The sequence below is a fragment of the Psittacula echo genome, assembly GCF_963264785.1.
Source record: "Psittacula echo genome assembly, chromosome: 5".
NCBI lineage: Eukaryota > Metazoa > Chordata > Aves > Psittaciformes > Psittacidae > Psittacula > Psittacula echo.
In genome coordinates this window covers 67,527,704-67,546,499 of record NC_137739.1, presented here as the reverse complement: position 1 = coordinate 67,546,499, position 18,796 = coordinate 67,527,704, and the positions used below count along the sequence as shown (strand labels likewise).

At 40.2% G+C, this 18,796-nt stretch overlaps 1 protein-coding gene across 5 annotated transcripts in view; it reads right to left on the bottom strand.

The window, feature by feature from the left end:
• The window catches only part of KLC1 (kinesin light chain 1), a 54,608-nt gene that overhangs the window by 14,449 nt on the left and 21,363 nt on the right, over nucleotides 1–18,796 (bottom strand). For all 5 annotated transcript variants that reach the window (XM_080618630.1, XM_080618632.1, XM_080618631.1 and 2 more), the window contains exons 3-12: nucleotides 17,644–17,874; nucleotides 15,575–15,653; nucleotides 7,963–8,188; nucleotides 7,358–7,445; nucleotides 6,524–6,625; nucleotides 5,701–5,874; nucleotides 5,454–5,553; nucleotides 4,540–4,589; nucleotides 4,383–4,450; nucleotides 2,847–2,955 (exon numbers count right to left, since the gene is read on the bottom strand). In XM_080618630.1, the coding sequence (XP_080474756.1) occupies nucleotides 2,847–2,955; nucleotides 4,383–4,450; nucleotides 4,540–4,589; nucleotides 5,454–5,553; nucleotides 5,701–5,874; nucleotides 6,524–6,625; nucleotides 7,358–7,445; nucleotides 7,963–8,188; nucleotides 15,575–15,653; nucleotides 17,644–17,874 (1,227 nt within the window). The remainder of the gene's footprint in view (nucleotides 1–2,846; nucleotides 2,956–4,382; nucleotides 4,451–4,539; nucleotides 4,590–5,453; nucleotides 5,554–5,700; nucleotides 5,875–6,523; nucleotides 6,626–7,357; nucleotides 7,446–7,962; nucleotides 8,189–15,574; nucleotides 15,654–17,643; nucleotides 17,875–18,796) is intronic.

Here is an 18,796-nt window from a genome sequence, read left to right as displayed (position 1 = left end):
GAAAGACATTAAATAGAAAAAAAGCTTATAATAGAACAGACTGTATTTGTGGTCAATAAAATATGTTTGCTTTGTGTTAAACAATGTCCATCAATTACCACATAACCCTTTGAGTATCTTAAAATACCTTCTATAAAAATCATGTACTAAAAATAAAGGCAAAATCTTTAACAGAAACTAGAAAGTAATAAAACTGAAACCATACTCGAGTTTTGTTTTCTTTAGAATAAACCTCATATACTCCATGTCAACAGTATGCTGCAAGAAGAGATGCCAAGTCAGTGCCTTACACATAAGAAAATATTCTGCATCTTTCACTGTGCAACATTAGCAGCAAATGCAGCAGGGGATCTGTGTGACAAACCCATAAAGCCTACCACAACACAGAAAGCGAAAATCATGCTAAAATTCTTCTAAAAAGTAAAGTGCATGAATAAGAAAGAAAGTTGGTTTACTGGCATGGAGAAATCAGGTTCTTGTTTCCATATAGCTGCTTTGCACTAACTGAAGAGCAGAACAGCTCTCTCTGATGGAATTCTACAAATGAGGAAGTATGAACACATAATGATCATGTATTTTCACTTCCACATGGCTGTATGGTGCAGAAAACTGGCTAGAGCTCTCAGACAGTATTGAAGCACAGGCCCAAAATGGCTTCTGCACCAATCCCTTCAGCAGCACAGAACACAAAAACCATAAAACTATTTAAAATCACCACTAAAGAGGTGAAGTATCACATAAAAACCCTGGGCTCTGCTCCAAAGCTACTGTGACTCATTTACTTCACATGTTAATACATACATTTAAAAAACGAAGGGACGGGGAACTGCACTTCCCCAGTTTGATTCTGTTATGAAAGATGAAAGACAAAGAACTTCACTGGTCTTCAAAAATCTAGCATTTACATCCCAGCAGCTAAAGCAAACAAAACATGCATGAAGGAGAACAGAGCTATGGAGGACTGGTACTTTTCCACACCTGGGAACAGAAGTACCTCTTTGCTTTCAGCTGAAAAGGGGAAATGGATTAACCCTGTCTGTTCTCCTTTAATTTAATGACCTTAAATAGAAAGGTAGAGGTAAACACTGCAAGTAAGACAGCACTGTTTCCTACATGTCCAAATCCAGCGCTGTACGTAAGGTGATATAATGGTAGACGTGGTATATGATACACCAATGAAAACCTGAAGCATGCTTAATAAAAACAAAGTAGCAGCAGCAAACCTCCAGCAGGCTTTAAGGAACAGTTTTTGCAGTGGTACTGGCAAGCCAGAAGTGGGCTGATTACACACGGACTGTAAAAAAAGACTTCTACAATAGCAAGATCCTCTCATCCTTAATTCCCAAATAATCAATTCCAATCTTCCCAGTGGAAATTTCAAGTTGAAAAGCTGGTGAAGCTGGTGCTCTGTTTCGTTTTGGTTCTACTATATACATGAAAAGAACAAATACAAGCTAAGTTGCCTTATTACTATTACATTATTCCAATTTATCCTGCTTGTATCTGTTCACACCCAAAAAAAAAAAAAGAAAAAAATCACATGTAATGGTAACAGCAAAACTAAGAGCCAAAGCAAACATTTTGACGCAGTGCATCTTCGTTTCTTATTTTCAAATCGAGACACTCTGAAAATGAGTAAAAGTAAGTTAAAATCATCCTCAGTAAAAGAAAGTATCTGTATCAACTATCCCCCCCACCCTTGAATTTTCCTTGCTGAAGAACCTTTGTCCCAGATTCATATTTTCCTCTTACCAGTTTCATTCCATTTACATGGCAAACACTTGTAAGTTTTCCATCATTTTTTTGTGGAAGAAAGAACTTAAACCACCTTACATCAAAGGGAACTATTCCTGAATTCACTAGAAGAGCATGAGGTTTGCCAGGAGCTTTTTGCTCTCTCCCTTTTCCAGAAATCTGCTTCTATATACATCAAACACTGCAATATCATTGTTTAAAATACAACTTCGAAACAGTATAAGACAAAAAAATACCACACAGAAACAAAGCAAATCATTGTGCAAAAATGAAATTAAAATTGAACTTCCCAAGGACTTTTTTTATTCACTTATATTTTCTTCTTTTGCTTTCCATTTTAATACTGACAAGCCATATTTGCTTGTCCTTTCTTGGGTACTTTTATACAAGACATTGTATCAATCCATCCAAAAGGGAAAGGAAAAACAAAATGCCAATAAAACACCATTAAAAAAACCCGAATCTCTCTCCCACCTTCTAAGACTGAGAAAGGGTTACTTGGATTGCAGATCTGAGAGCACACAGAACTTCCCTGCGTTAAAAGAATAGACCACCACCAGTTTAAGAAACTGTAATACCCATCTCATCAGTCTGCAGAAGTTAACAGAAACAACTAATATATTTATAATGGTTTTCTAAAGGCCTGCATCAGTCAGCTGTATGCAGAAACAAAATATTTGAAAGTCTGATAGCTCCCTATTCAAAACAGAACAGCATTACTGGCAAACAAGATTACCATTGAAACTCTCCATCTTCCCCTAGCTATAGCCTCTCTCCCAGGACACGTAGGCAAGTAAGGACTGCTGGCTATCACAGTGTTTTTTGCTGTGCCGTTTTCCATGCAATTTCACCGCCAATTTGAATCATGCCCCCAGGATACCATGCCACTGCCCTAGCAATTAATCAGTTTCAAGTGTTAAGATGGTACTGGTTTATCATCAGTTCAGACTGAAATTAGAGATACTAAATAACTAAACATACCAGACACTACATAGCTTAAAGTTCACATATTCTGTACATACAATAGATATTGAAGTTGAAAATCTGCACGATCACAGTGTAGACATATTATTAAGATTTTTCATACTTGCCTGTTTACGAGATCTCATTGCTGCCTCCTCTAATGTTTCAGCAGCTTCAAACTTGCCCTGTCGTCTGTAAAGCGCTCCAAGGTTCTTTAAAGTAGTTGTTACTGTTGGGCTATTTAAAGAAAAAAATACACACACACACACACTAAACTTCTCAATTCACAAACTAATAAAAACTTAAATATAGTATTTATCATATTAAATAATTACAAAAAGGAAGTCTCTTGAAATACACTACACTGTACTGCATGTACATGGATAAACTTGTTAACTCCTTTCCAAATGCATTAACGGCTCACACTATGAACAGTCAACAGCCCTGAAACTGAAAGTTAGTACATAGCCTCTAAATCTACTCAGGAGAAAACTAGAGTTCTGTATCCTTCTGTTTCTCATGTGAATCACAAGGCAAAAATCTAGCTCAGTTAGAGTGTGCCCAACTGAATAATTGTGAAGCTTCCAGAAAATATGCCTACTCATGCATACAGTGACCATCACTGTAGCATGTGTTAGGCACAAACAAGTTAACAGTTCATCAGCTTTTACTTTATACTTATTTTCTATGCTTTCAAACTATGCTTGAAGAATAAAAGGGAAAAAAAATAAAAATTGTACATTCCATTAACAAGTCTCACACTCCGACAAGACGATTTTGTTTCAATGACACAGTATTAGCTCAGTCACCATATTGTTGTGTGAAGTTTTGCTCCAGTAACAACAGAGAAAAGATTTCCTCATGCATTAGGATGAACTAGTACATGAAAAACAAACCAACAAAATCTACTGCACCCAGAGTTCAGGATGGAGAGAAAAGAGCAGATTTCAACAGTTCAAAGGTTCTGCTACTTGTTAAATAGATGAATTCAAATACTGAATAAATTAAAAACCCTTACTAAACATTCTCAGTACTAGATGAAGGTTTCTTACCCTGTATCATTTGCATACTAGAAAAAAGGCAGCTAAGTTACAAAATTAAAGCAAACAAACCCTATTTCACAAAGTACAATCCAAGCAGAAGTCTTTGTTTCTCTTCCTCCATTTTAAAGTACACTTTTTCATTCACACAAAGCCATATTCTTTGAGCTTTATAAACTCAAATAATGCTGAACTGTGGCAGTTTTGACTTTGTTTTCTTGTACCACAAAAAAAACCTCAAGGCTCAGTTATTTGCACAGCCTTCTTTTTGCTTCTGGCCCTCTTTAGAGCCCTTGCTGGGACAGGGAGAACACGTATACCAACCAATGGAATAAAAAGAGAGAAAGGTGACCTACGCTTTACCTGAAGGACTGCCAAGAACACAACTGGTAAATTTTTCTTTCACTTACTATATCTAACCAGGCTAGATTAAAAGCATCTACAGGACTTGAAAACTGTTAGTACATTCCTGAAACCCTTTCTTGGGGCCTGAATTTTTACTACTATTGTTTTCACAGTCCAAAGCAAGCAGCTGGTTTGGTTTCATTTTTAAACATGTGTTAATGCGACATTTCTGGATACTGTGTATTGCCATGTTGTCTGTCCTATGAAGAAATTACCCACCTGTCAACTTTGCAAGCTTTGTACCAGCCACCATATTCTCCAAAAGTTGTGCCATCTTTTTGCTTTCCCTAAAACAAAAGTAACATTGACTGAAAATAATCAACTTCCAACTTAAACAATTAAAAGCTCCAGAAAAGATTTATGGCAATGGCCTTACTTTGCATTCTTCCCTCTCTTCTGCATGCATCCAAATAGGTTTATTTTCATCTGATGAAACACAAGAAAATATATTACAGAAGAACAAAACTACAAAGAATTCATTGTTTTCAGTTTCACCCTTCTGAAATAAAGCTGTGAACCAGGGAATCATACTACTACCACCACAAAAAAAGCTTACTGTCCATACTACAAGCAGCAGATAAATAAAACATGTGCCTCTTCTTTATAGTTTTACAACTGTGTCTTCTTTTATCTGAACTTAGAAACAATTACTTCTGAGAAGCTTTGAAGTTAGCATATGCTGACATTGATTTGTCACGCGCTTGGTTCTGCGCTAAAAACTGCACATTTATTTCTTTTATCATAAAAACTGTTTTGACATCCACTAAGTGGTACGCATACTACTGTCATGGAATGCAATGTGATTTACAGTTAATAAAACGCATTTGACTTCAAAGCACATTATAATTCACAATTTAAGGGTATTTTCCCCATTCTTTAAATGTATTAATGGAAGATTCACATTAACAATGTATTTATTATATCATTAAAAATCCTGCACTGACTTTTACCTGTGACTGGAAAGTCACAGATTTTTCTGCCTCTATAAAAATACCAAAAATTATTTTGGTCGGGCATAATGTAAATTATGCCAGAAATACAATCCATAAAACATAAACGTATCAAGTCTACCTTATGTAAGAAAAACTCGCCTTTCAATCAAATGCTACTGACATATCTAAATGCTTTCTTATGATGAATATACTTCAACATGTTTATTACCTTACTTTTTAAGTCTACCTCAAGCACACAATGATTTTGATCAGGATACAATTAACTTCCTGCAGATATTATTTCATAATAACTACCAAAATGACGCATACATTCAAATCTAGGGACTCAGTTTCTTACCATCTACAGAGCCAAATTCCCGTTCGTGAGCACGAGTAAGAATCTCTTTGTATAAAGTTTCCGCTTGCTTAAATTTGCCCTGTTTTAGATAGCAGGATGCCTAAAAACGAAATACCCCCCCAAAAGGTATCAGCACACTTTTATTTAGCTTGATAAATAATAAATACAACACATGCTGAATAAGGTGCATTGCAATTAATCAGAAAATCTTGCTTTTTTCTTAAGATTTCCTCTATAAAAGGCTTACCAAGTTATTCTTTGTTTTTGCAACATTTGGATCATCTGGTCCCAGCTTGGTCTGGTAAATTTCCAAAGCCCTCTGATAGTAGTATTCAACCTCCTCATATTTACCCTGGTTCTGGCATAGTAAAGCCAAGTTATTCAACTGTTTAGCAACGTCAGGGTGATCCTTCCCCAGGACCTGAAAATTAAATAACTTGTATTAAAACATTCTCCAATCATCGTATCAGGGTTTAGAAATGCATCATTTAGAAATACGCCATTAGTTTTTATTCCTCATCAATTCAACATGAGGATAACAAAACAAAAATTGTGCTTGAGAGATACAAAAATTATTCAATTCTATTAAGAACTGAGAACGTCACAGAACAATTCATAACAGTAATAATACAAGTAGCAGAACAACATTATATGCAGCATATTACACAAAGCCTGAGGATGCAGGCATTCAGTGTCATGGACTAGAATAAATATCCACATAGTCGTAGAATAATCAACTTCAAAATTTTAATGATGTTTCATTTTTAGTTCCAAAGCTTTTGTCAAATGATTACTTAACTATCAAAGGGGAAAGAAAAAGTGAAAGAAGGTTAATTACAAAATACAGAATTTACAATATACCCAGAGTGCTCCAACAGCTCCACAGGACTACTTGAATGTGCAACTGTTTTGAATTTCAGACACAGCTATGAACTAGGGCACTGTGGTTTATCTGGCAGATCTACTCAACCAAAACAAAAAACAAGTAAAAAAAGCAAGCTTAGCCTTTCCCTCTTCCTCAAGAAAAATCCATTCAAAAGTGATGAAGTGATGAATTCTTTTACTCCTACCTTTTCCCTGATTTCCAGAGCTCGCTTACACAATGGTTCAGCTTCTTTGTACTTTCCACGTTTACCATAAAGTACTGCAAGATTGTTTAGAGTTGCTGCCACCTGTCAACAGTAGAGAAATTTTAATTACACTGGAATTTACTGATACAAATATATGACAAATGAATACATCTGCAATGCACTGACGTTTTCAAATTTTCCATGCACAAGATGGACCTCTTGAGATTTGTAAATGAAGAAATAATTATTTCGAATGCATTCATACACAGACAAGGAAAGGGGAAAAAAAATCATGAAAATAGTTTTGCTTCATTTGTGGAAATGTCATTTAGTGCACACATTTTCTTCATATGTTCTTCTCTTACAAAGTTATTTCTCAGATCTATACTCAGAGCTGCCCTGCGTCACACAGGGTATATGAAGTGAGATACCACATTAATTTTAAGCACCAATTACAAAAGCTTGATTTAAGTATCATTTAAAAGCAGCCATAAAACAAATTAGAAGGATCCCTTCAATATGAGTTTTATGAAGTGATTTGAGTAAGAAAATTAAAATCTTTCTTCACAAATTGATTTCCCACAGAAAATCCATGCAATCCAAAATCAAATGTGTGAGAGTCATTTATGGTGAAACAGCATTGAATATAATGCTCAAAAGGCATGTTAAATATTTAAGAGAAAATGAAGCATGTTACATTGTGGCCTCCTACCTGTACTGTCTAGAGATAAGCCAGGTCTTAAAAACTTTCCTGTTGAGTTTAATATTAAAATGAGTTGAAAAAAATTCAGTGAAAAACAAAACCAAAAAATACGATATTGCATGTATACAAACCGCTGGATGATCTTTGCCCAAAGTCTTCTCACGGATAGCCAAGGCATCATTCAGGAGATTTGCTGCATCTTTGTATTTGTTCTGGTCTCTAAATTTTAAAGAGTCATAATTAATACAGGGGATTCAGAAAAAGAAATCATAAAAACAAAGCTGACTTCAGTACTGGCCTAAAGATGCTAGTGCAAAAGAAGAGTAATTGAGAATATATTCAGGAATTGGGAAGTAAAAACATGAAGCCTGTAACTGTAAAGTAGTTTGCTGGTTCAGGACTAGCATATACTACTGCTACACTGTTGTCCAGTTTATTCCTCTGGATTATCTGGAAGTGGGTGATCAAGACAAGCCACCTCAACAGACACACACAAAAAAAAAAAAGGTATCAAAACCAGCTTCACTCCCAAAGAAAATGCATAGGCAGAAATGCAGTAACTTTTTTGACTTTTAAGCATAGGGATACATATAAGTACTGCAGGACCCTTCTGAGGGTTTCAATTTTTTTAAAAAAAGGGAATGGAAAATAGTCAGAAAACATTAGTTTGAACATTAACAGGTTGTAGCCAAGTATTATTTAGTTAACTGATACTGATCTATGTCAGTATACAAACCTGTACACCAAAGCAAGTATGTTCAACATAGTGGCAACATCAGGATGATCATGACCTGAAGTCTTCTCTAGGTCTTCAAGAGCTTGTTTACAGAGAGGTACAGCAACCTCATATCTACCTTGGGAAGCGTACTGAATGACAAGATTATGAAGGGTCCTTAATCTTGCTGGAATTTCATAGCCACCTTGCTGGGCAGCAGCTGCTGCACTGCTATGCTGCTGTTGAACTGAAAGAAACACGCAAGATTTAAAGATGTTTAAAAGATGACTGTAACTAAAGCATTTAGCATTACTGCTCAGCGACAAAAAATGAGACTCACTGAATTTTATAAAGTATTAGTATTAGAACATACTTCACAGTAGTCATGCTGTCTTCAACAGTGACAGTGAAACTATGACAATTTAATTCTTCATGTTCTGTCTATTACTGTGTTATTTTACACTTCTATTAGCTCAAAGGCCCAAATGTAATAAACCAGAGAAGAAAGCAGGAAACTATTTCAGCTCAGCAAACCATTATCAATTCCCAAGATTATATCATAATTTTGCACTTACAAATATCCACATTTCCCTATGGAAAGGAACATTAACATAGACAAGCCAAATACCTGCAAAAAAGCTCCAACGATTTGTCCTTTTTCCTTTATTCTTCTCTAAACATATCTTTTGTGTGTGTGTGTTTCCCTTTTTTGCTTTATGTTGGCACATAAAGGATTAAAAGATCTTGCATGCCACAAGTAACAGTTGCAAAAGAAAAGGCCAGTGACACTTTACTAACCTTCAGGCTTAGCCACTTGTTTTCCAGAAGCTCCTAACCTTTGGTTGTTGCAACCACCATGCTTCAATTTCCTCCTTTACCCTGCCTCTCCCTCCCAAATCTACTACTGCTTTTCTCTTCCTCTGGGAGATTTCTGGGACAATGTAGAAAATTCCTTCTTCCTCATTTGCATTAAATTCTAAACACCACACAGGATAAGGGCTTCAGCCATGAGCGTGACTTTCTTCTTTCTACAGACAAAACACACTCTCACCTCCAGTGGGAGCCTTTTTATGTCAGTGGCATCATACGATTCCAAGCCTACACCTACTACCACTGCCTACCAAAGCACTGCAGCATTTCAGTGTTTTTCCTGGAGGTCAAGGAAATGACTGATGGATCAACTTTGAAATAAGGTAGGTGGATTATGCAGGTACATAGACAACATTGCCATCCAACCTTCCTACTACAAAATTCTAGAGAAGCAAGCATGAGCTCAGAAGGGAGCTCATGGTCAACACTAACCTATTCTAAACTCTTCAAGTCTTTCTTCCATTGCTGACTATGGATAGCCATTACCATGCTATGAAGAATGCAGTGTATTTTGTGTATGTGCAAGTAAAGGAAATTTGAAAGTCTGATTACACAGGTGGGACCCTTCAGACATTTTTTCTGCAGTCACTTCTCTACTGAGAACCATTATATTACTAGCATACCGCCTATACACTATAATATCAATACATTATATAATACCAGCTTTACACCCGTAAACCTCCCAAAATTTCACTAAGCAAGGCTTATCTATTAATGGCTTCTATCAATCGTGTTACCAAACTTCTACCTCAAACTTCACAGCATATTCACGAGTCCTGACCAGAAGACAACATTTCTAGAATGATCAGTAAAACTAGGGAAGACAACCTCAGCAAAGGACAAAATATTATACGAGAAAAATGTCAGACTGAAACCTGCCCCGAAGTGTTAAATCAGATCATTAAAAAGGTCATTAACAGAATTCTTCATCTGGTCAGACCACCAAAAAGCTTCAGTGTTTCAGAATCTGTCCCAGTCAATTGCACCAAACCTTTTCCATTCTGAGGCCCACAAGAAAGACTGTGGGCCAAATTTTGAACTGGGGTCATAGAACCATAGAACAGTTAGGGTTGGAAAGGACCGTAACTCACACTAAACCATGCTGTCCTGGTTTAAGCCCAGGCCGTAAATCAGAACCACGCAGTCCACTTCCCCCCCCACCTTTCTTCCCTCCGGCTTCTGGAGGGACAGGGAGGAGAATCAAAAGAATGCAACTCCCACGGGTTGAGATAAGAACAGTTTAATAAGTAAGGTATAACACAAATCACTACTGCTACCACTAATAGTAATAATGATAAAGGAAATAACAAGGAAGAGAATACAACCGCTCACCAACTGGTACCTCGCCCCCACCCCGCAGTCATCCCGCCCTTCCGGGCCCTCTCAATTCTACATCCTGGGCATGACGTGCTGTGGTATGGAATACCTCTTTGGCTAGTTTGGGTCAGGTGTCCTGTCCCTGCTTCCTCCCGGCTTCCCCTCCTCCCTGGCAGAGCATGAGACTCTCAAAGTCCTTGGTCAGTCTAAACATCGCTGTTATCAGCTCTGTTCCCAGGCCGAAAGTCAAAAACACAGTGCTGCAACAGCTACTAAGAAGGAGAAAAAATGACTGCTGCTGCTGAACCCAGGACACATGCCTTGGGTGTCCCTGCCCACGGCAGGGGGGTTGGAACTAGATGATCTTAAGGTCCTTTCCAACCCTAACTATTCTATGATTCTATGCCACCTAAGGCTCTGTCCAACCTGGCCTTGAACACCACCAAGGATGGAGCATTCACAACCTCCCTGGGCAACCCATTCCAGTGCCTCACCACCCTTACAGTAAAGAATTTCTTCCTTATATCCAATCTAAACTTCTCCTGTTTCAGTTTGAACCCGTTACCCCTTGTCCTATCACTACAGTCCCTAATGAATAGTCCCTTCCCCAGCATCCTTGTAGGCCCCCTTCAGATACTGGAAGCCTGCTATGAGGTCTCCACGCAGCCTTCTCTTCTCCAGGCTGAACAGCCCCAACTTTCCCAGCCTGTCTTCATACAGAAGGCGCTCCAGTTCCCTGATCATCCTTGTGGCCCTACTCTGGACTTGTTCCAACAGTTCCATGTCCTTTTTATGTTGAGGACACCAGAAACGCACACAATACTCCAAGTGAGGTCTCATGAGAGCAGAGTAGAGAGGCAGGGTCACCTCCTTCAACCTGCTGGTCATGCTCCTTTTGATGCAGCCCAGGATACGGTTGGCTTTCTGGGCTGCGAGCACACACTGAAGCCGGCCCATGTTCATTTTCTCATCGACCAACACCTCCAAGTCCTTCTCTGCAGGGCTGCTCTGAATCTCTTCTCTGCCCAACCTGTAGCTGTGCCTGGGATTGCTCCGACCCAGGTGTAGGACCTTGCACTTGGCATGGTTAAACTTCATAAGGTTGGCATCAGCCCACCTCACAAGTGTGTCAAGGTCCCTCTGGATGGCATCCCTTCCCTCCAGTGTATCAACTGAACCATACAGCTTGGTGTCATCGGCAAACTTGCTGAAGGCGCACTCAATCCCACTGTCCATGTCACCGACAAAGATGTTGAACAAGACCGGTCCCAACACCGATCCCTGAGGGACACCACTCGTTACCGGTCTCCAGCCCACAACTCTTTGCGTGCGGCCATCCAGCCAGTTCTTTATCCACCGAGTGGTCCACCCATCAAATTGATGTCTCTCCAATTTAGAGACAAGGATGTCGTGTGGGACAGTGTCAAACGCTTTGCACAAGTCCAGGTATCACAGTATGCTAGAGATTGGAAGGGACCTCAAAAGATCATCTAGTCCAATCCCCCTGCTGGAGCAGGAACACCTAGATGAGGTTACACAGGAATGTGTCCAGGCGGGTTTTGAATGTCTCCAGAGACGGAGACTCCACAACCCCCCTGAGCAGCCTGTTCCAGTGTTCCATCACCCTCACTGAGAAGAAGTTTCTTCTCAAGTTTAAGTGGAACCTCTTGTGTTCCAGTTTGTACCCATTACCCCTTGTCCTATCATTGTTTGCCACTGAGAAGAGCCTGGCTCCATCCTCGTGACACTCCCCCTTTATATATTTATATACACTAATAAGGTCACCCCTCAGTCTCCTCTTCTCCAAACTATAGAGACCCAGCTCCCTCAGCCTTTCCTCATAAGGGAGATACTCCACTCCCTTAATCATCTTAGTTGCCCTGCGCTGGACTCTCTCAGCAGGTCCCTGTCCTTCTTGAACTGAGGGGCCCAGAACTGGACACAATATTCCAGATGCGGTCTCACCAGGGCAGAGTAGAGGGGAAGGAGGACCTCTCTCGACCTACTGACCACCCCCCTTCTAATACACCCCAGGATGCCATTGGCCTTCTTGGCCACAAGGGCACAGTGTTGGCTCATGGTCATCCTGCCGTCCACTAGGACCCCCAGGTCCTTCTCCCCTACACTGCTCTCTAACAGGTCGTTCCCCAACCTATACTGGAACCTGGGGTTGTTCCTGCCCAGATGCAGGACTCTACACTTTCCCTTGTTATATTTCATCAAGTTATTCCCTGCCCAACTCTCCAGCCTGTCCAGGTCTCGCTGGATGGCAGCACAGCCTTCTGGCGTGTCAGCCACTCCTCCCAGCTTAGTGTCATCAGCAAACTTGCTGACAGTACACTCAGTTCCCTCATCTAAATCGTTGATGAATATATTAAATAATACTGGTCCCAGTACTGACCCTTGAGGCACTCCACTAGATACAGGCCTCCAACTAGACTCCGCCCCATAGACTACAACTCTCTGGCTTCTCTCCTTCAGCCAGTTCGCAGTCCATCTCACTACCTGATCATCCAGGCCACACTTCCTCAGTTTAGCTATGAGGATGCTGTGGGAGACTGTGTCAAATGCTTTGCTGAAGTCAAGGTAGACCACATCCACCGCTCTGCCATCATCCATCCACTGTGTTATTTCCTCATTAAAGGCTATGAGGTTGGTCAAGCATGACTTCCCCTTGGTAAAGCCATGTTGACTGCCCCTCATAACCCTCTTATCCTTGATATGCCTTAAGATGGCACCAAGGATAAGGTGTTCCATCACTTTCCCAGGGATTGAGGTGAGGCTGACCGGTCTATAGTTACCCGGGTCCTCCTTCTTGCCCTTTTTGAAGACTGGAGTGACATTTGCTTTCCTCCAGTCCTCAGGCACCTCTCCCGTTTCCCAAGACTTGGTAAAGATGATGGAGAGTGGTCTAGCAATGACTTCCGCCAGTTCCCTCAGCACCCGCGGGTGCATCCCATCTGGACCCATGGATTTATGGATGTCCAGATTGATCAACTGGTCTCTAACCCATTCCTCATCGACTAAGGCAAACTGCTCTGTTGACCTGACTTCATCTGAGGTCTCAGAAGTACAGGGCTCTTCAGGACTGCCTCTGGCAGAGTAGATAGAGACAAAGAAGGCATTCAATAACTCTGCCATCTCTGTGTCTTCTGTCACCAGGGCACCTATCCCGTTCATCAGTGGGCCTACCTTGCCTCTGGTGTTAGTTTTATCTGCCATGTATTTGAAAAAGCTCTTTCTGCTGTCCTCGACCCCTCTTGCCAGATTTAATTCTAAGGAGGCCTTAGCCATCCTAGCTGCCTTCCTACATCCTCTAGCAGCAGCCTTATATTCCTCCCAAGTGGCCAGCCCCTCCTTCCATGACCTGTAAACTCTCCTCTTCCACTTGAGCATACCCAGCAGTTCCTTATTCAGCCACGCAGGTCTCCTGGCCCTCTTCCTTGACTTCCTACGTGTCGGGATGCTCTGATCTGGAGCTCGGAATAAGCAATCCTTGAATGTCAACGAACTATCTTGGGCCCCTTTACCTTCAAGCAGCCTTGCTCATGGGATTTCCCCTAGCAATTGCTTGAAAAGGCCAAAGTTTGCCCTGCTGAAGTCCAGGGTTGCAATTCTACTTGCTATTCCACTGGTCCTACCACACAAGATCCTGAATTCCACCATCTCGTGGTCGCTGCAACCAAGGCAGCCCTCAACCTTTACTGCTTCAACCAGCCCCTCCTTGTTAGTGAGGATGAGATCTAGCAGCGCTCCTCTCCTGGTTGGCTCATCCACCATTTGCATGAGGAAGTTATCATTCATACACTGGAGGAACCTCCTGGACTGTGGCTGGGTTGCTGAGTAGTCCTTCCAGCAAACATCAGGGAAGTTAAAATCCCCCACGATGACCACGGCCTGTGACTGTGAGGCCGCTCTCAGCTGCCTAAGGTAGATGACATCAACTGCTCTACCCCTGGCCATCAGTTCTGTAGCCCCATCATAGAAGGCCACCAAATTGGTCAGGCAGGATTTTCCCTTAGTGAAGCCATGCTGGCTGTCACCAACCACCTCCTTGTTTTTCATGTGCCTTAGCATGCCTTCCAGGAGAATCTGCTCCAAGATTTTGCCAGGCACAGAGGTGAGACTGAGTGGTCTGTAATTCCCTGGGTCACGCATTTTCCCCTTCTTGAAAATGGGGGTTATATTTCCCGTTTTCCAGTTGTCAGGAACTTCACCTGACTGCCATGATTTTTCAAGTATGATGGCCAGTGGCTTAGCAACTTCATTTGCCAGCTCCTTCAGGACCAGCGGATGGATTTCATCAGGTCCCATGGACTCCTGCACGTTCAGGTTCTTAAGATGGTCTCAAACCAGATAGAATCATACAATCATAGAATAGTTAGGGTTGGAAAGGACCTTAAGATCATCTAGTTCCAACCCCCCTGCCATGGGAAGGGACACCTCACACTAAACCATGCCACCTAAGGCTCTGTCCAACCTGGCCTTGAACACCACCAGGGATGGAGCATTCACAATCTCCCTGGGCAACCCATTCCAGCGCTTCACCACCCTAACAGTAAAGAATTTCTTCCTTAGATCCAATCTAAACTTCTTCTGTTTAAGTTTGAACCCATTACCCCTTGTCCTATCACTACAGTCCCTAATGAACAGTCCATCCCCAGCATCCCTATAGCCCCCCTTCCTCTCCTACAGTGGGCCGAGGGTCTTCATTCTCATAGTCCTTGTGTTTCACAGTCCCCCCTTCCAAGACTTGGGTGGTGTGGTCGAGAGCATTTGCCAGTGAAGACTGAGGCAAAGAAGTCATTAAGAACCTCAGCCTTCTCCAAATCCAGGGTAGCCAGTTCTCCCGATAGCTTCCAGAGGGGTCTACGATGTCCCTAATCTGTCTTTTATTTGCTACATACCTGTAGAATCCCTTCCTGTTATCTTTAACATCCCTAGCCAAGTTCAATTCTAACTGGGCCTTAGCCTTCCTCACCTGGTCCCTAGCCTCCCGGACAACATCCCTGTATTCTTCCCAGGCCACCTGTCCTTGCTTCCACCTTTTAGAAGCCTCTTTTTCCCGCTGAATTTTCCTCAGCAGCTCCTTATCCATCCAAGGAGGTCTCCTGGCCCTCCTGCTGCACTTCCTTCTAGTTGGGATGCAACACTCCTGAGCTTGTAGTAGGTGATCCTTGAATAACAACCAAGAGTCTTGGGCCCCCCTGCCCTCAAGGGCTATATCAGGGTCAGTGCCAAGAACTTTACAAAAGCCAGTAAACTCTACGTAAAAACCTAAGTCCCAGTTCTGTACATATCAATGACTGGCTTTCTTATTCTAGCAGAGGCATTCACCACTTCCTGTGTCCCAGAGGACCCTAAACATGGGTTCATTTTTCTGAACAGCATCTTTATATTCTGTACTGCAGAAACCCACTAACATTGTAATTTGAAGTGCGCTTACTTCCTTGTCCTTGGTCATCTTCATCATTGGGAAATAAGTCATCCAAAGGCTCTTTGGTGGAATCCATATCCTTATCCTCCTATAGAACAACCCCAAAGCCAAATTGTTATACTTAAATCTAAGGCATAAAGAGACAGTCCATTTAATCAGCAATGTTAAAGAAAACCCCACATCCAAAACTTAGGAATATACAAGAATAACACTTCTTCTAGAAGTTCTATGAAGGTTTTATGTTCAAATGTATTTACATATGCTGTCTCAGTACAGGACACCTTCAGAAGAGACAGGAATAGCAATCAGGTCTCCTAGATTTCAGTTTCAATTTAAACACACAAGAACACATTCGCTATTCTTACAGAGACATCATACCTCATTAAAGTATCCAGTGCTGAATACAGATTCAGTGCTACTAAACACTGAATATTGTATATTTTTAGTCGTAAACACAGTTACAAATGGGCAAGCGAGGGAAATACGGAGACCTCAATTTCTGAGTGTTCAACTTTTGCACAAAAAAAATAGGTTTTGCAATTGCAATCTGTAAGGATCAAAAATTATAAAGCCACCTGCATGGAAGTTCATCTCCAATAGAGTTCATCTGGAACCATATTAACTTCTGCACAATTAGTCTACATTGATTAAACATCCAAAGATCATTCCACATCATGTAAAATTAAAGAAACAGATCATCTCTCAATCCTGTTTCTTAAATGTGGAGTCAACACAATATAAACAGTTAAAGTCCTCAGAAAAGTTAATCTCAGTAAAAAGAAAGCCCAGAAGCAGAACATACTCCCATTTTTCTGCTCTTCATCCAATAGAAAAAGACAACTGCAGCTACCAGCATTCGAGTTCAGTGGTGGCAAAGTGTGTGCTCTGCAAAAACAGCAGACTAATGGGACTAGATCTCAGAAGGGAAGTTCATAATTTTAAGTGTGCTGATTCCAACCTTACACTGAGCATACAGAATTGAGTATTTTCAAAGGTTAACAAGCGAGACTGTCCATAGTGTTAGTGAAACTATAAAGACACTTTGCTTACATTGACCCTATTTGCCAACTAAACTTCAAATAATGTGTTATTTAGGCCATCTGCAGATTACAGTTCAATAGTTAGCACATCAAAATCACAATATTCCCTCCTCCCACCCCTTTTCTAAACAGGCTTCACTGGCAGTATTCAGCTACAAATACCAACTCATGAAATAGCACTGAAAAGTTCCATGTGCCAAAACAACTCTCACTGCTCACAATATATTAAAAAGGACTCAGTCAAGCAGTCAGTTAAGTGTGACAAACGCATACATTTTCAATCATTATGTTGCTGAAATAACTGGTTACAAAAAACCTGTTCTTTCCAAAACACAGCTGAATAGGTCTAAACATACAAAATGAGATCTCTCTCTACAGTGTCATCTAACTTAAGGAAACATAAAAGGGAAACAAGAAGTGCAAATAATCCAGAAGTCTTTTTAAGTGGTAAATTACTTCTATAAATTAAAATTGCATCCATTTTCTCTCTGAATCTAAGCATATGTAACACAACAGGCTAAACATGACTGAAAACATGTAGACCGTCACGGTGTCTGGCAGAAAGGGATCCAGTAACATCCCATCCTAGTGTAAATTATCAACAGATATAAAACCTGCACACTGATTTCACTAGATGAAAATTAAGTATTTTTCTTGCAGTCAAAATAAGCCATGCCCCCTATGTACTCAGAATCTCTAATAGTTTAAATTCTCCACTTATTTTAATTGTTGAATTTACAGAAAAAAAATTTATTTAGCATTTCATATTTTTAAGCTAATATAACTCTATATAAGTATTTATGGATTTTGATTCTCATATGTATTTTGTTATCTACAGACAGAGAAATGTTTATTCTCTTAAAATAAGAATGAACTCAGTATTTAGAATCTTTCTGCAAACTATGTGACCCTGGTAGAAGGTAAGCATTTTAGCGACAAATTTATGTTAGAGAAATAAAAAGCTTGCACCACTTCCTGGTAAAAAGGCAGATTACAACACACATGTACATGTAGGGGGCTTACTACACAGCTACTTACAGATGGTGAAATATCATCATCATATTTTTTTAACTGATTCATGAATTCTAGATGTTTCTTTTCTTCCTCCAGTTGAGCCACAGATTGCTCGCTTTTCTGTAGTTTCTGTTGTGTATTGGCTAGTTCATCCCGTAGCCACTGGTTTTCCTGGCATAGCCGACGAACCTGAGCACGCAATTTCTGCTTCTCCGATTCCACTGCATTTAAGTGATTTGACAAGGCCATCATTACCTAAAAAGCAAAAGGTGTCACATGACAATTCCTCTAGAATGCAGTCTTGTATTTAATCTAAAAAACTTTTATTATTTAAAAGCCTGTCAGCTGTGAAATTTGGTAAACATTAAAGTTTCTCTTCTTCATCTGTCTGGTTTTCTCTCTATCTTAATCTATCTCACTTTTCCTCTCAACTTTTTTACCATTTGTCCAGCCAGAATTAACCTGGAGGAGCTCTTTATTAATGATTGTTTTCTATGATGCTATCAGAAGTCAAATTGTTTTAGAACTCCCTGAACATACAATCTTAAAATACATGAAAAATTTGAACTAGATTACTGAAATGGAAATCTTTGTTCCATTAGCATCAAATGGAGCAGTAACACTTCCAACTTGAAGGATCACAAAAACAACCTAAGAGCTAACAGAGTTCTAATTCAGCAGCTTTCAGATGGAAGAGGATTCATATACATCCTTACAGTTCGTAAGGATGAACATTTCAGCATGATGATAATACTTCAAAAGAACAATTATACTACCGAAACCTAAATGTGCAACTGAACATATGGTTTATATAAGCACTTTATAGATACACATATGATAAGCTTGAGTGTGCAGACATTCAATGTGTTTGAACAGTCACATTAAGGACAAAAAATACAACAGCCACAGAAGCAGTCTACTTGGATTGGGCTTTTTTGCTAAGCAAAGTTAAATGAAAAAGGAACTTGTTAAGTGAAAGCCAAACACTACATACAGAAAACATTCTCCCTTCACTGTTTATATAATCTCCCACTGATATACATAGAACAGCTCACAGCAATCCCAGGAAGCACACCTTGTAAGAAACAGCCATTGGCAATAATACAGATCTTCTTTTAGATGAATTTGAAATCCTCAAGTTATTTAGCATTTCATGTTTCTTTAAAACAAAGTTACC